Source organism: Cynoglossus semilaevis, chromosome 16, assembly GCF_000523025.1.
Source record: "Cynoglossus semilaevis isolate Cse_v1.0 chromosome 16, Cse_v1.0, whole genome shotgun sequence".
NCBI classification, from domain to species: domain Eukaryota; kingdom Metazoa; phylum Chordata; class Actinopteri; order Pleuronectiformes; family Cynoglossidae; genus Cynoglossus; species Cynoglossus semilaevis.
The window spans coordinates 16003104-16023211 of NC_024322.1; the positions used below are offsets into that span (position 1 = coordinate 16003104).

At 47.2% G+C, this 20108-nt stretch overlaps 1 protein-coding gene across 1 annotated transcript in view; it reads left to right on the forward strand.

Annotated features, from left to right (window-relative positions):
• Positions 1 to 20108, forward strand: part of ttn.1 (titin, tandem duplicate 1) — a 131824-nt gene that overhangs the window by 55292 nt on the left and 56424 nt on the right. Inside the window, exons 106-165 of the mRNA XM_025063733.1 lie at positions 1 to 73; positions 161 to 439; positions 520 to 928; positions 1049 to 1173; positions 1250 to 1516; positions 1599 to 1868; positions 1943 to 2242; positions 2366 to 2668; positions 2742 to 2929; positions 3009 to 3123; positions 3217 to 3504; positions 3598 to 3749; positions 3829 to 3976; positions 4075 to 4252; positions 4339 to 4460; positions 4549 to 4836; positions 5080 to 5376; positions 5464 to 5650; positions 5724 to 5839; positions 5924 to 6223; positions 6310 to 6609; positions 6734 to 6839; positions 6922 to 7118; positions 7219 to 7527; positions 7605 to 7883; positions 7982 to 8281; positions 8390 to 8692; positions 8780 to 8979; positions 9058 to 9241; positions 9326 to 9628; positions 9797 to 10096; positions 10233 to 10351; positions 10446 to 10623; positions 10715 to 10999; positions 11120 to 11413; positions 11493 to 11792; positions 11876 to 12057; positions 12133 to 12262; positions 12342 to 12532; positions 12615 to 13044; positions 13136 to 13441; positions 13572 to 13753; positions 13858 to 13987; positions 14094 to 14245; positions 14396 to 14543; positions 14640 to 14805; positions 14893 to 15044; positions 15163 to 15459; positions 15548 to 15847; positions 15932 to 16246; positions 16332 to 16480; positions 16578 to 16728; positions 16824 to 17105; positions 17203 to 17505; positions 17641 to 17943; positions 18050 to 18331; positions 18435 to 18622; positions 19107 to 19218; positions 19371 to 19673; positions 19783 to 20091. The exon at positions 1 to 73 is cut by the window's left edge and continues 188 nt beyond it. Coding sequence (XP_024919501.1) covers positions 1 to 73; positions 161 to 439; positions 520 to 928; positions 1049 to 1173; positions 1250 to 1516; positions 1599 to 1868; positions 1943 to 2242; positions 2366 to 2668; positions 2742 to 2929; positions 3009 to 3123; positions 3217 to 3504; positions 3598 to 3749; positions 3829 to 3976; positions 4075 to 4252; positions 4339 to 4460; positions 4549 to 4836; positions 5080 to 5376; positions 5464 to 5650; positions 5724 to 5839; positions 5924 to 6223; positions 6310 to 6609; positions 6734 to 6839; positions 6922 to 7118; positions 7219 to 7527; positions 7605 to 7883; positions 7982 to 8281; positions 8390 to 8692; positions 8780 to 8979; positions 9058 to 9241; positions 9326 to 9628; positions 9797 to 10096; positions 10233 to 10351; positions 10446 to 10623; positions 10715 to 10999; positions 11120 to 11413; positions 11493 to 11792; positions 11876 to 12057; positions 12133 to 12262; positions 12342 to 12532; positions 12615 to 13044; positions 13136 to 13441; positions 13572 to 13753; positions 13858 to 13987; positions 14094 to 14245; positions 14396 to 14543; positions 14640 to 14805; positions 14893 to 15044; positions 15163 to 15459; positions 15548 to 15847; positions 15932 to 16246; positions 16332 to 16480; positions 16578 to 16728; positions 16824 to 17105; positions 17203 to 17505; positions 17641 to 17943; positions 18050 to 18331; positions 18435 to 18622; positions 19107 to 19218; positions 19371 to 19673; positions 19783 to 20091 — 13825 coding nt within the window. The remainder of the gene's footprint in view (positions 74 to 160; positions 440 to 519; positions 929 to 1048; positions 1174 to 1249; positions 1517 to 1598; positions 1869 to 1942; positions 2243 to 2365; positions 2669 to 2741; positions 2930 to 3008; positions 3124 to 3216; positions 3505 to 3597; positions 3750 to 3828; positions 3977 to 4074; positions 4253 to 4338; positions 4461 to 4548; positions 4837 to 5079; positions 5377 to 5463; positions 5651 to 5723; positions 5840 to 5923; positions 6224 to 6309; positions 6610 to 6733; positions 6840 to 6921; positions 7119 to 7218; positions 7528 to 7604; positions 7884 to 7981; positions 8282 to 8389; positions 8693 to 8779; positions 8980 to 9057; positions 9242 to 9325; positions 9629 to 9796; positions 10097 to 10232; positions 10352 to 10445; positions 10624 to 10714; positions 11000 to 11119; positions 11414 to 11492; positions 11793 to 11875; positions 12058 to 12132; positions 12263 to 12341; positions 12533 to 12614; positions 13045 to 13135; positions 13442 to 13571; positions 13754 to 13857; positions 13988 to 14093; positions 14246 to 14395; positions 14544 to 14639; positions 14806 to 14892; positions 15045 to 15162; positions 15460 to 15547; positions 15848 to 15931; positions 16247 to 16331; positions 16481 to 16577; positions 16729 to 16823; positions 17106 to 17202; positions 17506 to 17640; positions 17944 to 18049; positions 18332 to 18434; positions 18623 to 19106; positions 19219 to 19370; positions 19674 to 19782; positions 20092 to 20108) is intronic.

Below are 20108 nucleotides of genomic sequence, written 5' to 3' on the forward strand. Positions count from 1 at the left end.
AAACTGACAGATATGGGAGGTTTCATCGCACACATTGGCACAGTCAAAGCCTCAGCAGATCTCAGCGTCATTGGTGCGTGTCATTTTCTTGTCTGCTCTTTTATTTTTTTTTTTTGCAAATCTCATCCTTTTTGACCAATTTGAACTTCTGTGATCGCAGAGAAACTTCGTATCATCACACCTATCAAGGACGTGGAGGTGAAGGAGGGCAGTGAGATCGTTTTTAACTGTGAGACCAACAGGGAGGGAGCCAAAGCCAAGTGGCTCAAAAACGAGGAGAGCATTTTCGAGAGCAGCAAGTACATGATGCTGCAGAGGGACAACGTCTTCTCTCTGAGGATCAGGGACGCCCAAAAGAATGACCAAGCCAGCTACACCGTGAGTCTGATTAACCAAAGAGGTGAACAGGCCAAGTCCACCGCCAGTGCCAGAGTTGCAGGTATGTCGGAAGTTTTTTTGTGGTTTTTGTTGTGGTGATACAAGTGTTTTGGTTTGACGGTCTCTGTTTATGGCTTCCAGAGGAGAAGCTGAGGTTCTTGGAGTCCATTGAGGACATTGAGACCCAGGAGAAGAAGACCATCAGCTTTAGCTGCAAGGTGAACCGACCTGGGGCCACAGTGCGATGGCTGAAGGCCGATGAGGAGGTGACGCTCAGCAAACGCATTGTCTATAGGGTTGACGGCCTCAAACACACCCTGACGATAAAGGACTGTGCCTTGGCCGACGAGGGCGAGTACTCGGCGATGGTCGGAGACGACAAGTGCTCGGCTGAGCTCGTTATCAGTGAAGCGCCGCCCGACTTCACTGCACAGCTCAAAGACCAAACGATCACTGAATTTGAAGATGCTGTGTTTACATGCACTCTCAGCAAAGAAAAGGCTGCGGTTAAGTGGTACAGGGATGGACGAGAGATCAGAGAAGGACCAAGGTGTGGTTCTTAACGGAATGATGATGTCACATTCAGACCCTAATTTGAATTTGGAATCACTAGTGTAGGATGTGGTTCATCTGAAGTAACCAGAGTCTGTGGAATGTTTTTGATGTGCAGGTATCATATGGACAAAGAAGGTAACATTTGCAGACTGACCATCAAGCGCTGCAGACCAGATGATGAATGTGAATATGCCTGTGGCATTGAGGACCGAAGAACCAGAGCACGTCTCTTTGTGGAAGGTAAAAGTCCTGACCTCACTTTGTCTTAAAAACTTAAAAACTGAGCAGAGTTTAACGTCCGTCGTTCCTGTTGCAGAGACCCCAGTGGAAATCGTTCGACCTCCTCAGGATATGTTCGAACCTCCAGGCTCAGACGTCTTGTTTGAGGTGGAGCTTAACAAGGACAGGGTGGAGGTGAAGTGGATGAGGAACAACATGGTCATTGTCCAGGGAGACAAGTACCAGATGATAAGTGAGGACAAAGTCCACCGTCTGCAGGTCTGTGAAATAAGACCCAGAGACCAAGGAGAGTACAAAGTTGTGGCCAAAGATAAGGATGCCAGAGCCAAGCTGGAGCTAGCAGGTAAGTCCAGATCTAGGACCCGCCCGTAATCTCAACTACGTTCTGGTTTTCTCAGATGTTATAATGCCTTGGTTTTCTGCAGCTTTTCCCAAGATCAAAACCACTGACCAGAATCTTGTGACCGACGCTGGTAAACCCTTTGTCATGACTGTTCCCTATGATGCTTACCCTCGTGCTGAGACTGAGTGGTTCTTTGAGGGTACTAGTCTGCCAGTCCAGAACATTGACTCCTCCGCTGATAGGACGGAGTACCGTTTGAAAAGTCCAACCAAAGATGACAAGGGTCGGTACCGAGTGGTAATCAAAAACAAGCACGGTGAAGGTGAAGCCTTCATCAACCTGGATGTGATCGGTGAGTTAGGACTTCACTCACAGCAAGGTTTCCCGTAGATGTACGAGACTGGTCTCACATGTCTGTGCTTTCAGATGTCCCTGGACCTGTCAAGAACCTGAGAGTTGTGGACACTGCTGATGGTGAAGTCAGTCTGGCCTGGGAAGAGCCCGAGAGCGATGGTGGAAGCAAGATCGTGGCCTACATTGTGGAGAGACGTGATGTGAAGCGTAAGACCTGGACTCTGGCCACAGATCGAGTAGATGCCCCAGAGTACTGTGTCGGCGGTCTTCAGAAAGACTCCATGTACCTGTTCAGAGTCTGCGCCCGCAACAGGGTCGGCAGCGGACCTGCAGTTGCTACAGATGAAGCTGTCCAGGCTAAAAACAAGTTTGGTGAGCAAAGCAGAATTTTTCCATCCATGTGCTCTGCGCAACTTAGTTGGAAACAAATCTTGACCATAACATTTTCCAACTCAGTTAGAAACAAATCTTGACCATAACATTTTCCACATTTAGATGTTCCAGATGCTCCCGAGTGCGTGGCAGTCGCTAACGTGAACAGGTTCGGTGCCACGGTCACCTGGGAGCCTCCCAAGTTTGACGGCGGCTCTGAAATCACAGGCTACGTGATTGAGCTCCGTGACAGAACTTCAGTCAAGTGGGAGGCGGCCTTACACTGTGGACCTACTGACCTCTCAGCAGACCTCAACGACGTGGTGGAGAACAAGGAGTACATCTTTAGAGTCCGAGCTGAGAACAAAGCCGGCATCGGCAGGCCCAGCGCTGCCACCAACCCTGTAAAGATCATGGATCCCATTGGTGAGTGGAAATCTGCAGAATCTTTGTAATCCTGTAGTGACTGTCAGCACTGACGGGTTTGTTGTCATAACAGAGAGACCCAGCCCACCTCTGAACCTGAACTTCACTGACCAAAGTGGTTCCGGCGTCACACTCACCTGGGAGACGCCTGTCAGCAACGGTGGCAGCATGATCACCGGATACATCATCGAGAAATGTGACGAAGGAACGGACAAGTGGCTGCGGTGCAATGCCCGGCTCTGCCCTGATTTGTCCTACAGGGTATTGACCTCACTTCCTCCTGTGATTCTGTGGTCTATGTACGTACATGACTTCTAAATGTCACAATTTTATTGCTTAGGTCCAGGGTTTGAAAGCAGGTCAGAGCTACCTCTACAGAGTGTATGCCGAGAACGCTGCCGGGACTTCCGATCCGGCCGAACAACTGGGCCCGCTGCTTGCTGACGATCCTCACTGTACGAGGCTTCACTGGAACTTTACTGTGCTACTGTAGTTTATCCTGAAATATGTTTTAACTGACATTAAAACCTGGTGATCTTTTTTCTCAGTTGGTCCCACGTTTGATCTCAGCGCCTTCAGGAAGGGCCTGGAGGTCATTGTCCCTAACCCTCTCACCATCAGAGTCCCCATTTCTGGGTACCCAACACCTGTTTCCAAGTGGACCTTTGGAGAGAAGGAGCTCACTGCTTCTGATGAGCGTGTCTCTATGGTAACCAAGCCTACATACACAGAGCTGACTGTGTCACCCAGTGTCAGACCGGACAAAGGAATCTACTCTCTAGAGCTGGCGAACGACGTGTCTTCGGTGTCTGGAGATATTGAGGTCAACGTCATTGGTAAATGTGATGTTTTTCTCTTTAGGTTAAAATTCCTGACTTAAATGCATAAAACAAAGATACAAACTCCAAGTCCGATTTGTCCTTTTCAAGCTTGCCCCAGTGCTCCCAGAGACTTTAAGGTGGCTGAGGTGACGCGACGTCATGTTCACATGATGTGGGAAGCTCCAGAACACGATGGAGGAAGTCCTGTCACTCACTACCAGATTGAAAAAAGAGAAGTGTCTCGCAAGACTTGGGCCAAGGTCTGTCAGAATTCTTGTTGTTTCCTCTAGACTCTTGACTCTCATTCCTGTCTGACAGTTGTGATGGTATTTTCTAAAGGTGGCAACTGGAGTTCTGGACCTGGAGCACACAATTACAGATGTAATTGAAGGGAAGGAGTATCTGTTCAGTGTCACCGCCTGCAACAAATGTGGACCTGGTGAACCAGCGTACATTGATGAACCAGTCAATGTCTCGTCTCCTGCCAGTAAGACTCATACACCCAGATGTTAAAACTCACGTGAAGTCTGACTCAGGTATTTGATTATCTCTCTTATCTTTCTTATCTTTCTCTTTCTCCTGCAGCTGTCCCGGATCCTCCTCAGAACCTCAAGTGGCGAGATAAGAGTGCAAAGACCATCTTCCTGTCCTGGGAACCTCCAAACTACGATGGCGGCGCTCCTATCAAAGGCTATGTAGTAGACAAGTGTCAACGTGGAACCGACAAGTGGGAACCCTGCGGTGAACCCCTCCCTGAACAGAAGTACGTCATTGTTATTCAACATATTTATTTTCAGTCTGTTCCAGGTCTTACAAAGGTGCCGATTGTAACGTACTTGTCCTTCTTAGGTTCCAGGTGACTGGCCTGAAGGAGGGTCAGTGGTACGCGTACAGAGTCCGGGCTTTCAACAAGCTGGGAGACAGCCGACCCTGCAGGGCCACTGATGAGATCCAAGCTTTGGATGCTAAAGGTCTGATCTTCGTTTGTGTCAGAGTTGTTGAACCCTGGTGATTAGTTCTTCTGTTTGTAAGGATGACATTCTTATTTAATCCTAACAGAACCCCCTGAGATTCAGCTGGACGTGAAGTTGCTGGCAGGACTGACCGTTCGGGCCGGTACCAAGATTGAGCTTCCCGCTGATGTCACTGGAAAACCTGATCCCCGTATAAAGTGGACCAAGGCTGACGTGACCCTCAAGACCGACAACCGCATTACCATTGACACCCAGCCGGGGCACACCAAGGTCACCATTGCTGACACCACAAGAGGAGACACTGCCACCTACATCATCGAGGCTGTTAACAGCAGCGGACGCGCCACCGCCACTATCGACGTCAACATTCTCGGTCTGTATCAATGGAAAAGAACAGAAAACCAACCGTTGTGCTCTGATTTATGTGACATTTTTGTTATTCAGATTACATATAAGCTACATATTAAAACACTGTTCAAGCAACAATGTAAACAATACTGAATTTAAAAGGTTTGTTAACATTTTTTGAGATTTTAATTTCCACTGCGTTGTCATAGTTCCTGCCAGTTTTGGATCTTGAAATTAGCTATAACCAAACTGGTTATTTCCTCCTTAGATAAACCGGGGCCTCCAGCTGCATTCGACATCTCAGAGATCACCAACGAATCATGTGTCTTGGCATGGAACCCACCCCGGGATGATGGAGGTTCACCTGTGACCAATTACATTGTGGAGAGTCGTCTATTAGACAAGGAAGAGTGGGTGAAGCTTTCAGCCACCGTGAAACAGACGACCTTCAAAGCCTGCAAGCTCACGGCCATGAAGGACTACGTTTTCAGAGTCAGCGCAGAGAACCAGTACGGAATCGGCGAACCAGCACAGCACGTGCCAATCACTGCAAAATACGCCTTCGGTAAGTTATATGCTCATGTAGTGACCGATGTTTTTATATAATTAAACAAAGAGTTACACCTATGAACAAATCGTTGACCATTTTCAGATCCTCCTGGTCCTCCGGCCAGAGTCACACCCTCTGATATTGCCAAGGATGCAGTTACCTTGACCTGGTTTGAGCCCGACGAGGACGGCGGCAGTCCCATCACTGGTTACTGGATCGAGAAATTTGACCCAGAGACAGACAAGTGGATCAGATGCAACAAGCTGCCCATCACAGAAACCACCTTCAGGTAGGAAGATTCTAGAGGAATAAAAGAGGAAATATTGAATAGATGAATGATCTGAGTCTTTGTTCGGTGACAGGGTGAAGGGACTCCCTACTAAGAAGAAGTACCGCTTCAGAGTTTTGGCTGAGAACCTGGCAGGACCTGGAAAACCAAGTGATGAAACTGATCCCATTCTCATCAAAGACCCCATTGGTGAGGAGCACTGCAGTTCCAGTTGGTTAAATACTGGGAAACTGGTGTGGAATATAAAGGTGACAAAGTGAATTCCCTTTTCAGATCCACCGTGGGCTCCTGGGAAACCTGTCATCAGGGATGTGGGAAAGACCACAGTGGCGCTGGCGTGGACCAGGCCGGAGCACGACGGTGGGGCCAAGATCGAAGGCTACATCATCGAGTTTCAAAAGACTGGAAGTGAAGAGTGGATCAGGATTGCTGAAGATGTTCCACAGACGGAGCACCAGCTCAAGGGTTTGAAGGAACAACAAGAGTACTCTTTTAGAGTCAAGGCTGTCAACAAGGCCGGAGAGAGCGAACCAAGTGATCCCAGTGACCCCGTGGTGTGCAAGGAGAGACTTCGTAAGTCCAGAACCTGAGGGTTTTTTTTTATTTCAAGTTGTAAGCTTTAGGGAGCTCTCATGGTCTACATCTGTCCTGTCCTACAGACCCCCCATCACCTCCTCAGTGGTTGGAAGTCACCAACATCAGCAAGGTTGACGCCGACCTAAAATGGCTGGAGCCCAGCAGTGACGGAGGTTCACCCATCACGAACTATGTGGTGGAGAAGAGGGATGTTAGGAGGAAGGCCTGGCAGACCGTGGACACCACCATCAAAGAACTCAAGTACACCGTTACTGCCCTTAACGAAGGCTCGCTGTACGTGTTCCGTGTTGCTGCTGAGAATGCTGTAGGAACAAGTGAATTCTGTGAGCTGGAGGATGCCGTGCTGGCGAAAGACACTTTCAGTAAGTTTATCACTACTTTCATACCTCACTTCCAGTTAAATACTCCAAACAGTTGGGAATCCAATGTTTTCAACTTCAAAACCTGGACCAGGCTGTTTCTTAACCTTGGTATTGTTCTCCGCAGCAACTCCTGGACCTCCTTACGCCCTGACAGTGGTCGAGGTCGCCAGAAGACATGTGGAGCTGAAATGGGAGCCACCGAAGAGTGACGGTGGACGACCGATCACCAAGTAAAAAAAAAAAAAAAAGACTGTTGTTTATTTCAAATCAACATTTCCTGTAGGCTCTTATTGACCGTGGTTTGTATCGCAGGTATGTTATTGAAAAGAAGGAGAAAGTGGGAACTCGTTGGCTCAAGTGCTGCAAGACACCCGATAGAAAGACTCAGTTCAAGGTGACAGATGTGGACGAAGGGTCAGAGGTTCAATTCCAAGTCCGTGCTGAGAATGAGGCTGGGGTTGGAGATCCAAGTGAACCAACTGAGATCCTCACCATTGAGGATCCGACAAGTAAGAAATAAAATCAGAGGATGTAAGGTGTTTGATAATGCGGTTACAACCCCGGTATTCAGATTTTTCTCGGGTGCTCCTTGTCTCTCTCTTTCTCCAGGCGCTCCATCTCCACCTCTTGACGTCACCATTCCTGATGCCAGCAGGCAGCACATTAATGTCTCCTGGAAACCTCCGGCAAAGGATGGAGGCTGCCCAGTTACTGGATACCACGTTGAGGTGGCAGAGGCGCGCCCAGAGCTGAAGTGGCTTCGGGTCAACAGCAGACCCGTTAAGGAGCTCAGCTACAAAATTGATGACGGCATCAAACCAGAGAAGAAATATGTTATCAGAATTCGCGCTATCAATTCTGTTGGTGTGAGTGAGCCTTCGGAGATTTCCGACAAGGTCTCCACCAAAGATCCAGACTGTAAGTATCCGCCTCTCCTTGTTGGCCAAAAAAAAAAAAGCTGTAAGATACCCATATGTAACAAAAATATCTCCTAGGTGCTCCAAGCATTGCTTTGGAGGCTGAAGACGTGGTTGTAATTGAGGGTGAGAAACTGCACCTGAAAATTCCATACCAGGCGATCCCAACACCCAAGATGATGTGGCAGAAAGAGACGGTGGAGTGTAAGGCTGACGACCGGCTCTCCATGACGCTGGAGATGAACAGTGCTCACCTGGAGCTGCTTAAGTGCACACGTGCTGATGCTGGTGCATATGCCATCTCTTTGGAGAATGAGCTGGGAACTGCCACCGCGACAGTCAACGTCAAAGTCATTGGTACCGTTATTGTCTTTATGTTTAATCTCAAAATCCTGTTCAGCACTGAACATGGGAGGCTTGTTTCTAACACCCGTTTGGTTTTCTGGCTCCTGCAGGTCTCCCTGGTCAATGTAAGGATATAACCTCAAGTGAAGTCACCAAAAACTCCTGTACGATCAGTTGGGTCGCTCCAGAGGACGACGGTGGAACTCCCATCATCAGTTACAGCCTTGAGCGCCGTGAGGCCTCAAAGAAGACCTATATGCCCGTCATGTCTGGAGAGAATGTGCTCACCTACAAAGTCAAAGACCTCTTCACTAACTGTGAATACTACTTCAGGGTCAAGGCCATCAACAAAGTGGGGGCTGGTCAATACCTAGAGCTCCGCAACCCAGTCATCATCGAGGAAATCAAACGTGAGTCCTGTCTTTGTGTGACACCAGAATCTGCTACTCACTGACAGACCACCTGTCAGTGGCCTTGATTTATAGGCTCTTCACGTGTATTATTGTGACCCTCCACAGAGAAACCAGACCCACCGATACAGGTGGAGGCTCAGGATCCCACTTCCAAGTCCATCACTGTCACCTGGAAGGCACCGGACTACGATGGTGGCTGTCCCATTCAAGGATACATTGTGGAGAAGATTGAAAAGGACGGCGATCGCTACGAGAGGGTCACGCCCAATCTTGTTCCTGGATTCTCCTACGTGGTGACAGGTCTGACAGAAGAAACGGAGTATATATTCAGGGTCCGTGCTGAAAATGCAGCCGGAGTCAGTGAGCCGTCACGCAGCACACTGCCTATAAAGGCTGCGGATCCTGTTGGTGAGTGAAAAAAAAATGGCAGCAAATTTTGTTTTGTTACTTTTCTTTAAGAACCAAAAAAGCAAAACCCTTTTTTTTTGTTTCCAGAAAAACCAACAGTGAGTCTTCATGCCCGTGTCCAGTATGGTCTGTGCATCAAGAAGGGTGAGGAAATCCGTATTGATGCCAACGTCTCTGGGTCTCCATACCCCAAAATAACCTGGACTAGGAATGAGGAGGACGTGACCAAGGAACCAACAAAGAAGATCGTGCCTTTGGTCAGGAAGAAGAAGAAGTCCAAAGCCCAGGTCAGTTTGCTGACATGTGGCAGAATCTTTGTGTTCTTTGTGTTCTTTTGTTCAACACATTGATTTGGGTTCTTGCAGGTTGCAGAACCAGAGGAGGAGTTTGTGAGCCCGATGCGTGAGCGTCTGGGCTTGGATCAGACCAAGAGGGGTCAGTCTGCACTGATGATCCGTGAAGCTGTCAGAGCTGACCATGGAAACTTCACCATAAAGGTGGAGAACATTCACGGTGTCGCCACAGCCTCCTGCGAGGTCAACGTACTGGGTTAGTTTTAAATCTGACTGCCTTCAGTTAAAACCAGAATGTTGTTCAAAGAAAATTTAATTTAATCCAATCTTTTCCCCAAAGACAAACCTGGCCCTCCCATTAACTTCACCTTCGACGACATCAGGAATACGTCGGTGGTCTGCAACTGGGAGCCCCCTGTAGATGATGGTGGCAGCGAGATCCTGAACTACATCTTGGAGAAGAAGGACAATCGAAATGTAGAGGTGGGCTGGATCACAGTAACGACCACACTGAAGGGAACCAGCTGCCCTGTCACCAAGCTGATCGAAGGGAAGGAGTATATTTTCAGGGTCACAGCTGAGAACAAGTTTGGCTGCGGAAGACCCTGCATCTCTGAGCCGGTGGTGGCCCAGAACCAGTTCAGTAAGTGCAACCTGGGAAACCCCCCCCCCCACAGAACCCGTTAAACAATATCATCATTTACAGTTAAATTCTTATTAAACGTAATATTTAAATTTTACTTTAAACATTAGAAAACAAAGTGCTGCTACGTTGAGAATATTTTAATAACCACCACCCGTCTTCCCTCAGACCCGCCTGATGCCCCCAACGCTCCCAGGGTTCACGAGGTGACTGCAAGCACTGCTCACTTGTCCTGGCATGAGCCTAAGGACAATGGCAGCCCGATCCTGGGCTACTGGATCGAGAGGAAAGAGGTGAACAGCAAACACTGGACCCGTGTCAACCGTGCACTCCTCAGCTCTCTGGAGATCAAGGTCACGGGCCTGATGGAGGGACTCACCTACATCTTCAGAGTCTGTGCCGAGAACCTGGCTGGACCTGGGCCCTTCAGTGAACCCAGCGAAAGGGTCCTGGCTATGGATGCTATACGTAAGTCCTCACATCTTTAAGGTAGAAGCAGTAGGCAGACAATTTAATTCTGCCTTCTTCTGGTTTCCCGTGATATTAGCTTTGTCTTTTTTTTAATGAGAATGGAAGTTGACGTTTTTTTTGTGGTGAATTGCAGTTCCTCCTGGACCACCCATTCCATGGATTGTGGATACTGGAAAAGACTCAGTTATTGTGGCTTGGAAACCACCACTGTACAATGGCGGAGGAGACATTCTTGGATACCACGTAGAAAAGGTTTACATCTTAACATCCAAACTCAGCAGTTACTGGGATGAAAACGGATGAGAACAAAAACATCCAACGTTAAAAACAAATTCTATGATTTCAGCTTTTGGTTGGTGACAAGGACTGGTCCCGCAGCACAGAGTACAGATGTAAGGAGCTGACTTACACTTTGACCGGACTGACTGAAGGAGCTGGTTACTGCATCCGTGTACTCGCGGTCAATGATGCTGGTCCTGGAGCTCCTGGAGTAACTGAACCTATAACTGTCAAAGAGCCACAGGGTAAGACCTGCCTCTCACTGAGCACCAACGGTGTTTAAAAGTCTTCACTGGTCTGAGGGTTACCTAATGTCCTATCTTCTGTTCTGTTCAGCGTCTCCATCTGTGGACTTTGAAGACTCCGTAAAAAATGGCGTCCTCATCAGGGCGGGTGAGCCTTTGAGGCTTCCCGCGGTGGTGACTGGCCGACCCCAGCCAGAGGTCAAGTGGACCAAAGATAATGCCGACATTGACGTGGAGAGAATGATTGTGGAAACTATGGGGAAAGCGAGCACACTGTTTATCAAGACAGCCACGAGGGCCGATCATGGACTGTACCAGATTACGGGCACCAACAGCAATGGCACCAAAACTGCAGAGACCAAAGTTGATGTCATGGGTCAGTGTTACAGAAATAATCCTGAGGCTTCTTCTCAAAAGATACTTTAAAAATAATTCTGATGTCAGGAGAATAATTATTTTAAACATTTTTCTGATGTTTTGCTTTGGGTTCTCCTAGATGTTCCTGGACCAGTGGTGGACCTGAAGACTGTCGCTGTCACCAAAAAGAACATCACTCTGACATGGTCTGACCCCTTGGACAACGGTGGCAGTGACATTGTCGGCTATGAGGTTCTGAGGAAAGACTCCAAGATGAAGCTTTTCCGTCAGCCGATGGAGACGGCCTCCTGCAGGTGTGATGTCCAGGGTCTGCTGGCCGGAGAGGAGTATGACTTCAGGGTTGTTGCAAGGAACAAATATGGCGATGGAGCTCCTTCTGACCTAGGACCCATCCTGGCTGAGGATCCCAAAGGTAAACCCAGTGAGATTTGACCAGTTACCGAATATTTGTGGCATCTTACTGGCTACTAAAGGAGAAAATTCTGTTGCAGGTACACCCTCAGCCCCGGAAAAACTGCGCCACACTGACAAAAGCAAGACCACCATTGATCTGGCCTGGCAAGCACCTCGCAGCGATGGTGGAAGTCCTATCAGAGGTTACTATGTGGAGAAGATGAGGTCAGACGGTACAGAGTTTGAAGTAGCTAACCGAAAGATATTTACCGAGTGCTGTGGAACTGTTGAGAACCTCTCAGAGGACCAAGATTACCAGTTCCGTGTCAAAGCTGTGAATGAGGTCGGAGAAGGGGAGCCATCGAAGCCGATCTCTGCCAGAATACAGGACCACGAAAGTACAAATTGTTTTTTTTTTTATTATTAACATTTTTTAAAATTTGTTTTCACACATTCTAACATATGTTATTGTTATCCATAGTTCCTCCTGTTATTGCCATCAAGAAGTATTTCAAGAGTAACACTATCAGCGTAAAGAAGGGTGAAGCTATCGACATCCCGGCAGAAGTGACCGGACTTCCTCTCCCAACCATTCAGTGGATGAAAGATGAGGTGGTTTTGGAAAAACCAGAAGATGGGAGGATGACAATGGAGACTGAGGAGGTAAGAATTCAGATTCTTCCTCTGACAGCCTTAGGGAACCTTTGACCCCTAACTTTTTTTCTTCTTCCTCCTTAGGTGAACAGAACAACTTTGACCACAAAGATTGCAATCCCAGACACCCTGAGACCAGATAAGGGCAGCTACAAACTCGTGGCTGAAAATTGCCATGGCAGAGCTCAGCACATCATCAAGGTTGCGATCTTTGGTAAGAACCTAGAAACATCCGAATGTGTTTTTTTTTCTGAACCAATGATGTCTTCATTAAGAAAAAAATTTTTTTTCAGATCGTCCCTTCCCTCCAAGAAACGTTGTGGTGTCTGACATTAAGGCAGAGTCATGCTACCTGACCTGGGATGCCCCAGAGGACAATGGGGGCAGTGAGATTACCAACTATATTGTGGAGTGTAGAGATGCCAGCAAGAAGAAATCTGATTATGAAGTTCTTACCATCAATCTGATTGACAGGCGATTCGCTGTGAGTTGACGCTTTGGAGACCAGGCTTTTGAAAAATACCTCATTGCAGTGATTATTAAACAAATATGTTTTACACCTGCAGGTCTCCAAACTGGACTTGAATGGTTGTTTCCAATTCGCAATTAAAGCTGAGAACAAGTACGGTGTCAGTGATCCTGGTGAATCAGAGAAAGTACAGCTGAAGGATCCATATGGCCTCCCAGGGCCGCCACGTAACCCTAAAATTGTCTCAGCAACCGCCACTACCATGACCATAACCTGGGAGCCTCCTCTGGACAATGGTGGTTCCACCATCCAGGGATACTGGTTGGAGAAAAGGGAGCGTGGTGCTGTGTACTGGGGTCGCGTTAACCGCGGTCCTGTGACTAAACCAGCAGTGAAGGGGTTGGAATACACTGCCCTAAAACTCATTGAGGGGACCGAGTACCAGTTCAGGGTTGCGGCCTGCAATGCAGCAGGAGTTGGGCCACCAAGTGAGGCCAGTGAATGCCAGGTCACCGTCGATCCATTCAGTAAGTTTATATTATTGTATTTTTGTATCAGGTGTTTTTATTTTACTCATTAAGACCAATACGTTGACTGTGTTCTTGATTCCTCTTGTAGACGTCCCCTCTCCACCTGGAAACCCAGAGGTTAAGGACAAGACGAAGAGCAGCATCCCTCTTTCCTGGACTCCACCAGAGAAAGATGGTGGCAGCCCCATCAAGGGTTACATCATCGAGGTTCATGAAGAAGGTTTTCTTGATTGGAGGAGGGTGAACCCCGCAGAAAAGCTCCACCCAAGCACCGAAATCACTGTGCCTGACCTTAAGGAGGGCAAAAAGTGCAGGTTCAGGATTTATGCTGTCAATGCTGCGGGCGACTCTGAACCCGCCAGGACAGCTGACATCCTGGTACAAGACATCCTAAGTAAGAAGCAGCTGATGGTAACACAGTAAATGTGCTGTGATTCCCTCACCCGATGCTTGATCTACCGAGCAGTAGAAAAGTAGAAAACCTTTTCTTTTTTTTTTGATTGATTGTTTTTCTGTTTTTGCAGTTGAGCCAACTGTCACTCTGGACATGAGTGCTCCAGATCTGATGAACTGTAGAGCAGGAACAACCATCAAGATTCCTGTAAACATCGCTGGGCGACCTGTTCCTAAAGTTACCTGGACATTTGACGGAACTGCAGAGACCGAGAAAAAGAACGAAATTCATACGCTGCCTGTTGACTCGGAGGTCAGAGCAATAATCCTTGATTTCACCGGCTGACACAAATTCAGTCATAATGGATAAATTAGTGTTTCCCTGACCTGCATTAGAAGTCTCTCTAATTTTTTCAGATTCATTCAACTGATACGACCTCCGTAGTTGTGATCCCAGAGTGCAAACTGAACCACGGTGGCCGCTACATCATCAATGCTGAGAGTCCTGCAGGCCACAAGGTGGTCAAGGTCCGGGTCAATGTCCTCGGTACGACAAGTTTCATTAGTCTTTTACACGTTTGTTGACGTGGATTTTCTCATTTCTAAAAAGTTAACGGAGAGATGTTATCTAAAACCACAATTGTGCTTTTCAGACCTGCCTGGACCTCCCAGAGACTTCAAGGTGAGTGACGTGACAAGGGGAACGTGTCGACTCACTTGGAAAGCTCCGGAGTGTGATGGCGGTGACAGAGTGAAGAGTTACTTTATTGAGAAGAAGACTATTGTGGGCAAAGCCTGGACAAAGGTACGACATAACCCCCCACCCCCTGCATTTATCATAAAAATTGTCTTTTTTTTTTTTTTGATTTTTTTTTATGTTATGTTTTTATGTTTATATTCATACGGGAAGTTCTTTTACTTTGGACATCAGTAGACCCTAATCTGTTCTTTTCAGGTGAACACAGCCTGTACCAGTCAGTCTCTAGTGGTTCCAGACCTGTATGAGGGACACGAGTACCTGTTCCGTATCCGTGCTGAGAACCGATTTGGTTTCAGTCCATTTGTTGAGACCGTCGAAGGAACCAAGGCCAGGGATCCCATACGTATGACATTGTGTTTTTATGTCAGACATGTTGATGCTAACAGAGGTTCTTTCTTAACGTGAAACTGACTGAAGTCTGATTTCACTTTCTCTCTAGATCCTCCTGATCCTCCAACAAGGCTGAAGATCCAAAATGTTAAAAAGGGCACTTTGACATTGACCTGGAAGGCTCCTAAGAATGATGGTGGTTCAGCCGTCACACATTATAGTGTAGACCTGCTCTGCTGGGGAGCTGGTGCCGCCCAGAAAGAGTCCTGGAGGAGGTAAAGATCCAGCCAACACTCATGTGGCAATGCTTTTTTTAGACCTGGTTAGCTGTGAATTTTAATCCTGTCTGCTGCTTTGTGCAGGTGCAACAGGAGAGATGTGGATACCACCAGCTTCAAGGTAGAGGATCTTACCGAAGGAGATGAGTATGAGTTCAGAGTGATGGCACACAACGAGGCTGGAGCCAGCCGACCATCAACCACAGCCGGACCTGTCGTCATTCAAGACCAGACATGTAAGAGATGGGAGCACAGAGGCTGCGCATTTTAGGAAGTCAATGGTTTCGAGTGATTTAATTTGGATCATTCAATTCTTTTAACTCTGATCTATTGTCCTGGTTCTCCACTCCTCAGGTCCTCCGTCCATTGAGCTGAAGGAGTTCATGGAGGTAGAGCAGGGCAGTGACATTAGCATAGTGGCCACACTCCGAGGATGTCCGTTCCCCAGACTCACGTGGTACAAGGCTCCACCCCACAAGCCTGACCGAAAGTTGGAGGTCCAGTATGATGAGCACATCAACAAAATTGTGTCAGATGACAGCTGCACCCTGCTCATCCAGCAGGGCAAACGTCCCGACACTGGTCTGTACACTTTGGTGGCATCCAACAGTCTCGGCAAGGCGTCGAAGGAAATGAGACTCAACGTTCTCGGTACAAACAGACAGACAAGAAATGAACAAGATTATCTGTCTACGTATTTCTTTCTTACTTCTGAGCATCTTCTACGTTATTTTTACAGGTCGGCCTGGGCCTCCCTCAGCTCCCATCAAGTTTGAAGAGATTGGCTCTGAGAAAATCACATTGTCGTGGTTGCCACCAATAGATGACGGTGGCTCTAAAGTCACAAACTACGTCATCTGGAGACGGGTGGCCAGTAGAAACACCTGGGTGCCTGTTACCAGCGAGCCAAAGGAACGAATCTGGACGGTGGAGAACCTGATGGAGGGACATGAATATGTGTTCCGCATCATGGCCCAAAACAAATATGGAGTGGGAGAACCACTAGACAGTGAACCCGAGGTTGCCAGAAATCTCTGCAGTGAGTTGATCTTTAGTTTTGGATTGACTTGAGAATTCCTGAGGATGGACGTTTTAAACTTGTTTTCTACTTTACCATCTGCAGCCACTCCTGGTCAGGTGGAGAAGCCAACTGTCACCAACATCACCATGGACTCCATGACGGTGAACTGGGAGGAGCCAGAAGAGGATGGTGGTACCCTAATAACAGGTTATTGGCTTGAGCGTAAAGAGACAACAGGCAAACGTTGGACCCGTGTCACCCGCGACCCTATCCGCCCCATGGGCATGGGTGAGTCGTATATCGTGGACGGACTCATTGAGGGCTCACAGTACCTCTTCAGAGTCACTGCCATCAACGCTGCTGGACCTGGACCAGCCAGTCCTCCAACAGATCCCGCTTTTGCCAGAGATCCCATCTGTGAGTTTACTGTGGAAACAATTGACTTCCCCCTATTTCATCTCATGGAGCTACAACTTAAAGGTGTCTTTTTACTCTCCCACAGCCCCACCCTCCCCTCCAACTCCTAAGGTGGTTGATTGGACAAGATCATCTGTGGATCTGGAATGGATCCCTCCCCTGAAGGACGGAGGATCTAAGATTCTTGGGTACTGGGTGGAGTACAAAGAAGAGGGTACTGAGGCCTGGGTGAAAGTGAGTGGTTTAGTGACTTTTCAAAATAACATACAATAAAAACAAAACTGTTGAATTAACATTTTATAAGCAAACCCTAAACGGTTGTACTTTTTAGGCCAAGGAGATAGAAATTCGTGGCACCAGGTTTGTGATCACTGGTCTGAAGACCGGAGGTCAGTACAAATTTAGGGTCACTGCCTTCAATGCTGCTGGTATTGGTGAGCCAGGGGAAGTTCCTGAGGTCCTTGAGGTCAATGACAGATCCAGTGAGTTATAAAAATGTTATAAAAATCACAGATAAACCTTTCTTCTTTTTGTCATATCAACTAAGCTCATTAAACAATAATTTTTTTTGCCTTAGTTGTACCAGAAGTTGATCTAGACGCTTCTGTGAAGGAGAGAATGGTTGTCCATGCTGGCGGTGTGATACGCATCATTGCCTACATATCTGGCCAACCTCCTCCAGATGTTACCTGGAGCAGAGACGGGTCTGCGCCGCCTTTTGAGGCAAAGGTAGAGACAACAGCCATCAGCTCATCTTTGGTCATCAAGCCCTGCACCAGGAAACACTTAGGTGTCTACACCCTAATGGCAAAGAATGCTGCAGGAGAAAAGAAGAAGAACATCACCGTAGAAGTTCTGGGTATGATCACGTTAGCAAAAATAAACAAAAAATTCAAAAACAACAAATAAGTGATTTATTTAAAAAACAAAAACAAAAAAAACTGTCATTTCCTTAGACGTCCCTGGACCTGTTGGTATCCCCCTCACTGCTGACAACCTGAGCAGTGATTCAATTAAACTCAACTGGTTCTTCCCTGAGAACGATGGTGGTTCCCCCATAAGTAACTATATCATTGAGAAGCGTGAGGCTGAGCGTCGAGCCTGGACCTCGTTGTCCTACACTGCCAGCAGACAAAATGCCATCTGTCACAACCTGACCTATGGAAAGGCCTACTTCTTCAGGGTGGCTGCTGAGAATGCCATTGGTATTGGCCCCTTCATGGAGACTGCAGCTGAGGTTGTGGTGAAAGAACCTATAAGTGAGTTTTAACACCAATCTATAATATATGAGAACATGATTCTGAAGTTGGGATACCAAGATCAGAGTCTAGACAGTGGAAAGAAATGTCTGCTTAATGTCGGCATAAAAATGATGTTCTTGTTCATTTTCTTAGATGTGCCCGAGCGCCCAGAAGAAGTGGAAATCACGAAGGTCACCAGGGATTTGATCAGTATGACCTGGAAACCACCAAAGTCTGATGGTGGCTCTGAGATCACCATGTACATTTTGGAGGCCCGAATGATCGGCAAAGACAAATTTACTAGACTCACCAAAGATGATCTGATGGACAGGAAATACACCATGGATGGCCTAAAGGAGGGCGACACCTACGAGTTCAGGGTCATGGCCGTTAATGAAGTCGGAGCTGGCAAACCCTCGTTCTGCACCAAATCCGTCACCTGCAGGGATGAACTGGGTGAGCGCTGCTGTTCTTTAAAACATCTGGATCTTAAATGTTGTGGACTTGTTTGTATGATTTCTACAGGATGATGAATGAAAAATTGCTGCTTTCTGTTCTCCAGAGCCACCAACGATTGAGCTGGACTTCCGTGATAGAATTATCATACGTGTGGATGAGAATTGCCTCCTGCAGGGACGATACACTGGCAAACCTTCTCCATCTATCCTGTGGTACTGTGACGACCAAGAGCTGAAAGCCAACCAACATATCATGTTCAAGAACACGCTCACCACCATGTCTCTGGGTCTGATGAAGGCCAAACGTCAGCACAGCGGCAGATACGTAGTGGTCGTAGAAAACAGCACTGGATCTAGGAAGGGCGTCTGCAACCTTACAGTGGTTGGTACGTAAATCCTCCCCCCATTCTGTGTATCACAGCTGAATCCCTATCTAAACGTTCAGTGACAGTATCAGTATCATATTGAACTTTTTTTTTTGCCCCTCAGACCGTCCAACACCTCCCGTTGGTCCCGTAGTTTTTGAGGAGGTGCACAGAGAGTACATGGTCATCTCCTGGAAACCTCCTCTGGACAGTGGTGGTGTGGATGTTTCCAACTACATTATTGAGAAAAGAGATGTCAACAGAGACATCTGGACCACTGTGACCTCGGCAAGCACCAAAACAATATGCAAGGTGGGTCTGGACCTGACTCTGGTCTGCTTACCATGTGGTCCAATCTTTAGGCTTGGAGCATAATGTTCATTGTTGCAGTTTTTGTTTTAGTGACAAAGACAATGACGAAAAGAATGTATCAACTGTCAAATGTGTTTTTTATTTATTTTTTAAGAATTTCACATTATTTATTATAATCGTCTTGATTTTTTACAGACAAAAGAATAAAACAAAATGCATGTTCTTTATTCCAACCGTTTCCACGCCTGCCTCGGACAATCAAACCTTAAAACCATTCCTAAACATATTGATGGATAGTCCACCATTGATTTACTCGACTAAAACTCTGATGATATTTAGTCAACTAAAACTGGACGTAGACTAAAACATTTTCAATGACTAAAATGTGACTAAAACTAAATAGTGTGTTATTCAAAAGACTGAGACTAAAATCTCAAAATTAAAGCACTGCATTGTTGAGTCTAACAGTTTTTTTTCGTCCCAGATTCCAAAACTGACGGAGGGCAGAGAATACATAATGAGGATCTCTGCTGAAAACATGTATGGCATTAGTGACCCTCTGGAGTCTGAGGAGATGAGAGCCAAAGATCTGTTGAGTAAGTTCTTCAAACTGTTACTATTCCAAAAACCACAGAAAATTCAAATTTTCTGGTCATTTACCGTGTAGGTAAAACAATACAGCGATTTTTGAGATATTCATTTTCTGAATGGAGAAACCCTAATCTGTGTCCTCTTACTTCATCTGCAGGAGTCCCTGAGGCCCCTGATATGCCCACAGTCAGGGAGGTCTATGCCACAAATGCTCTGGTACTGTGGAACCGACCACGTGATGGTGGGAAACCTATTACCAACTACATTCTGGAGAAGAGGGAGCTCGGGGCCAAAAGGTGGTCCAGAGTCACCAGAGACCCACTGTATCCAGCAACTCAATACAGAGTCCAGGACCTTGTGGAGGGCTGCGAGTATGAGTTCAGGGTCACAGCCGAGAACGAGATAGGTACCGGGGACCCCAGCGAACCCTCCAAACCCATCCTAGCCAAAGACCCCATAGGTCTGTGGTACTTTTTTATACAATAAAACTGTTATTAAGTCACAATATAATAAATCTTAACATAAAAATCATACTTCTGACTTGTTTACCTTTGATGTTGCTGTCACAGTGCGCCCTAGTCCTCCAGTGACCCCTGAGGCCTATGACAAGACCAAAGACTCTGTCAGTTTAAGGTGGAAGTTACCTCGCCACGACGGCAAAGGACGCATCTTTGGCTACCTGGTTGAATACCAGAAACCTGGTGCCGTAGAATGGATTCCGGCAAACAGTACCCCAGAGCAGTGCCCTGACCTCCATTACGTAGTGACAGGACTGGGGGATGGTCAGGAGTTTGTCTTCAGGATCTTCACCGTTAATGCTGCCGGCAAATCTGACCCCGCCTACGTCCAGCAGCCTGTCAAAGTTCATGACAGACTGGGTACAGTGCAGCTTCTT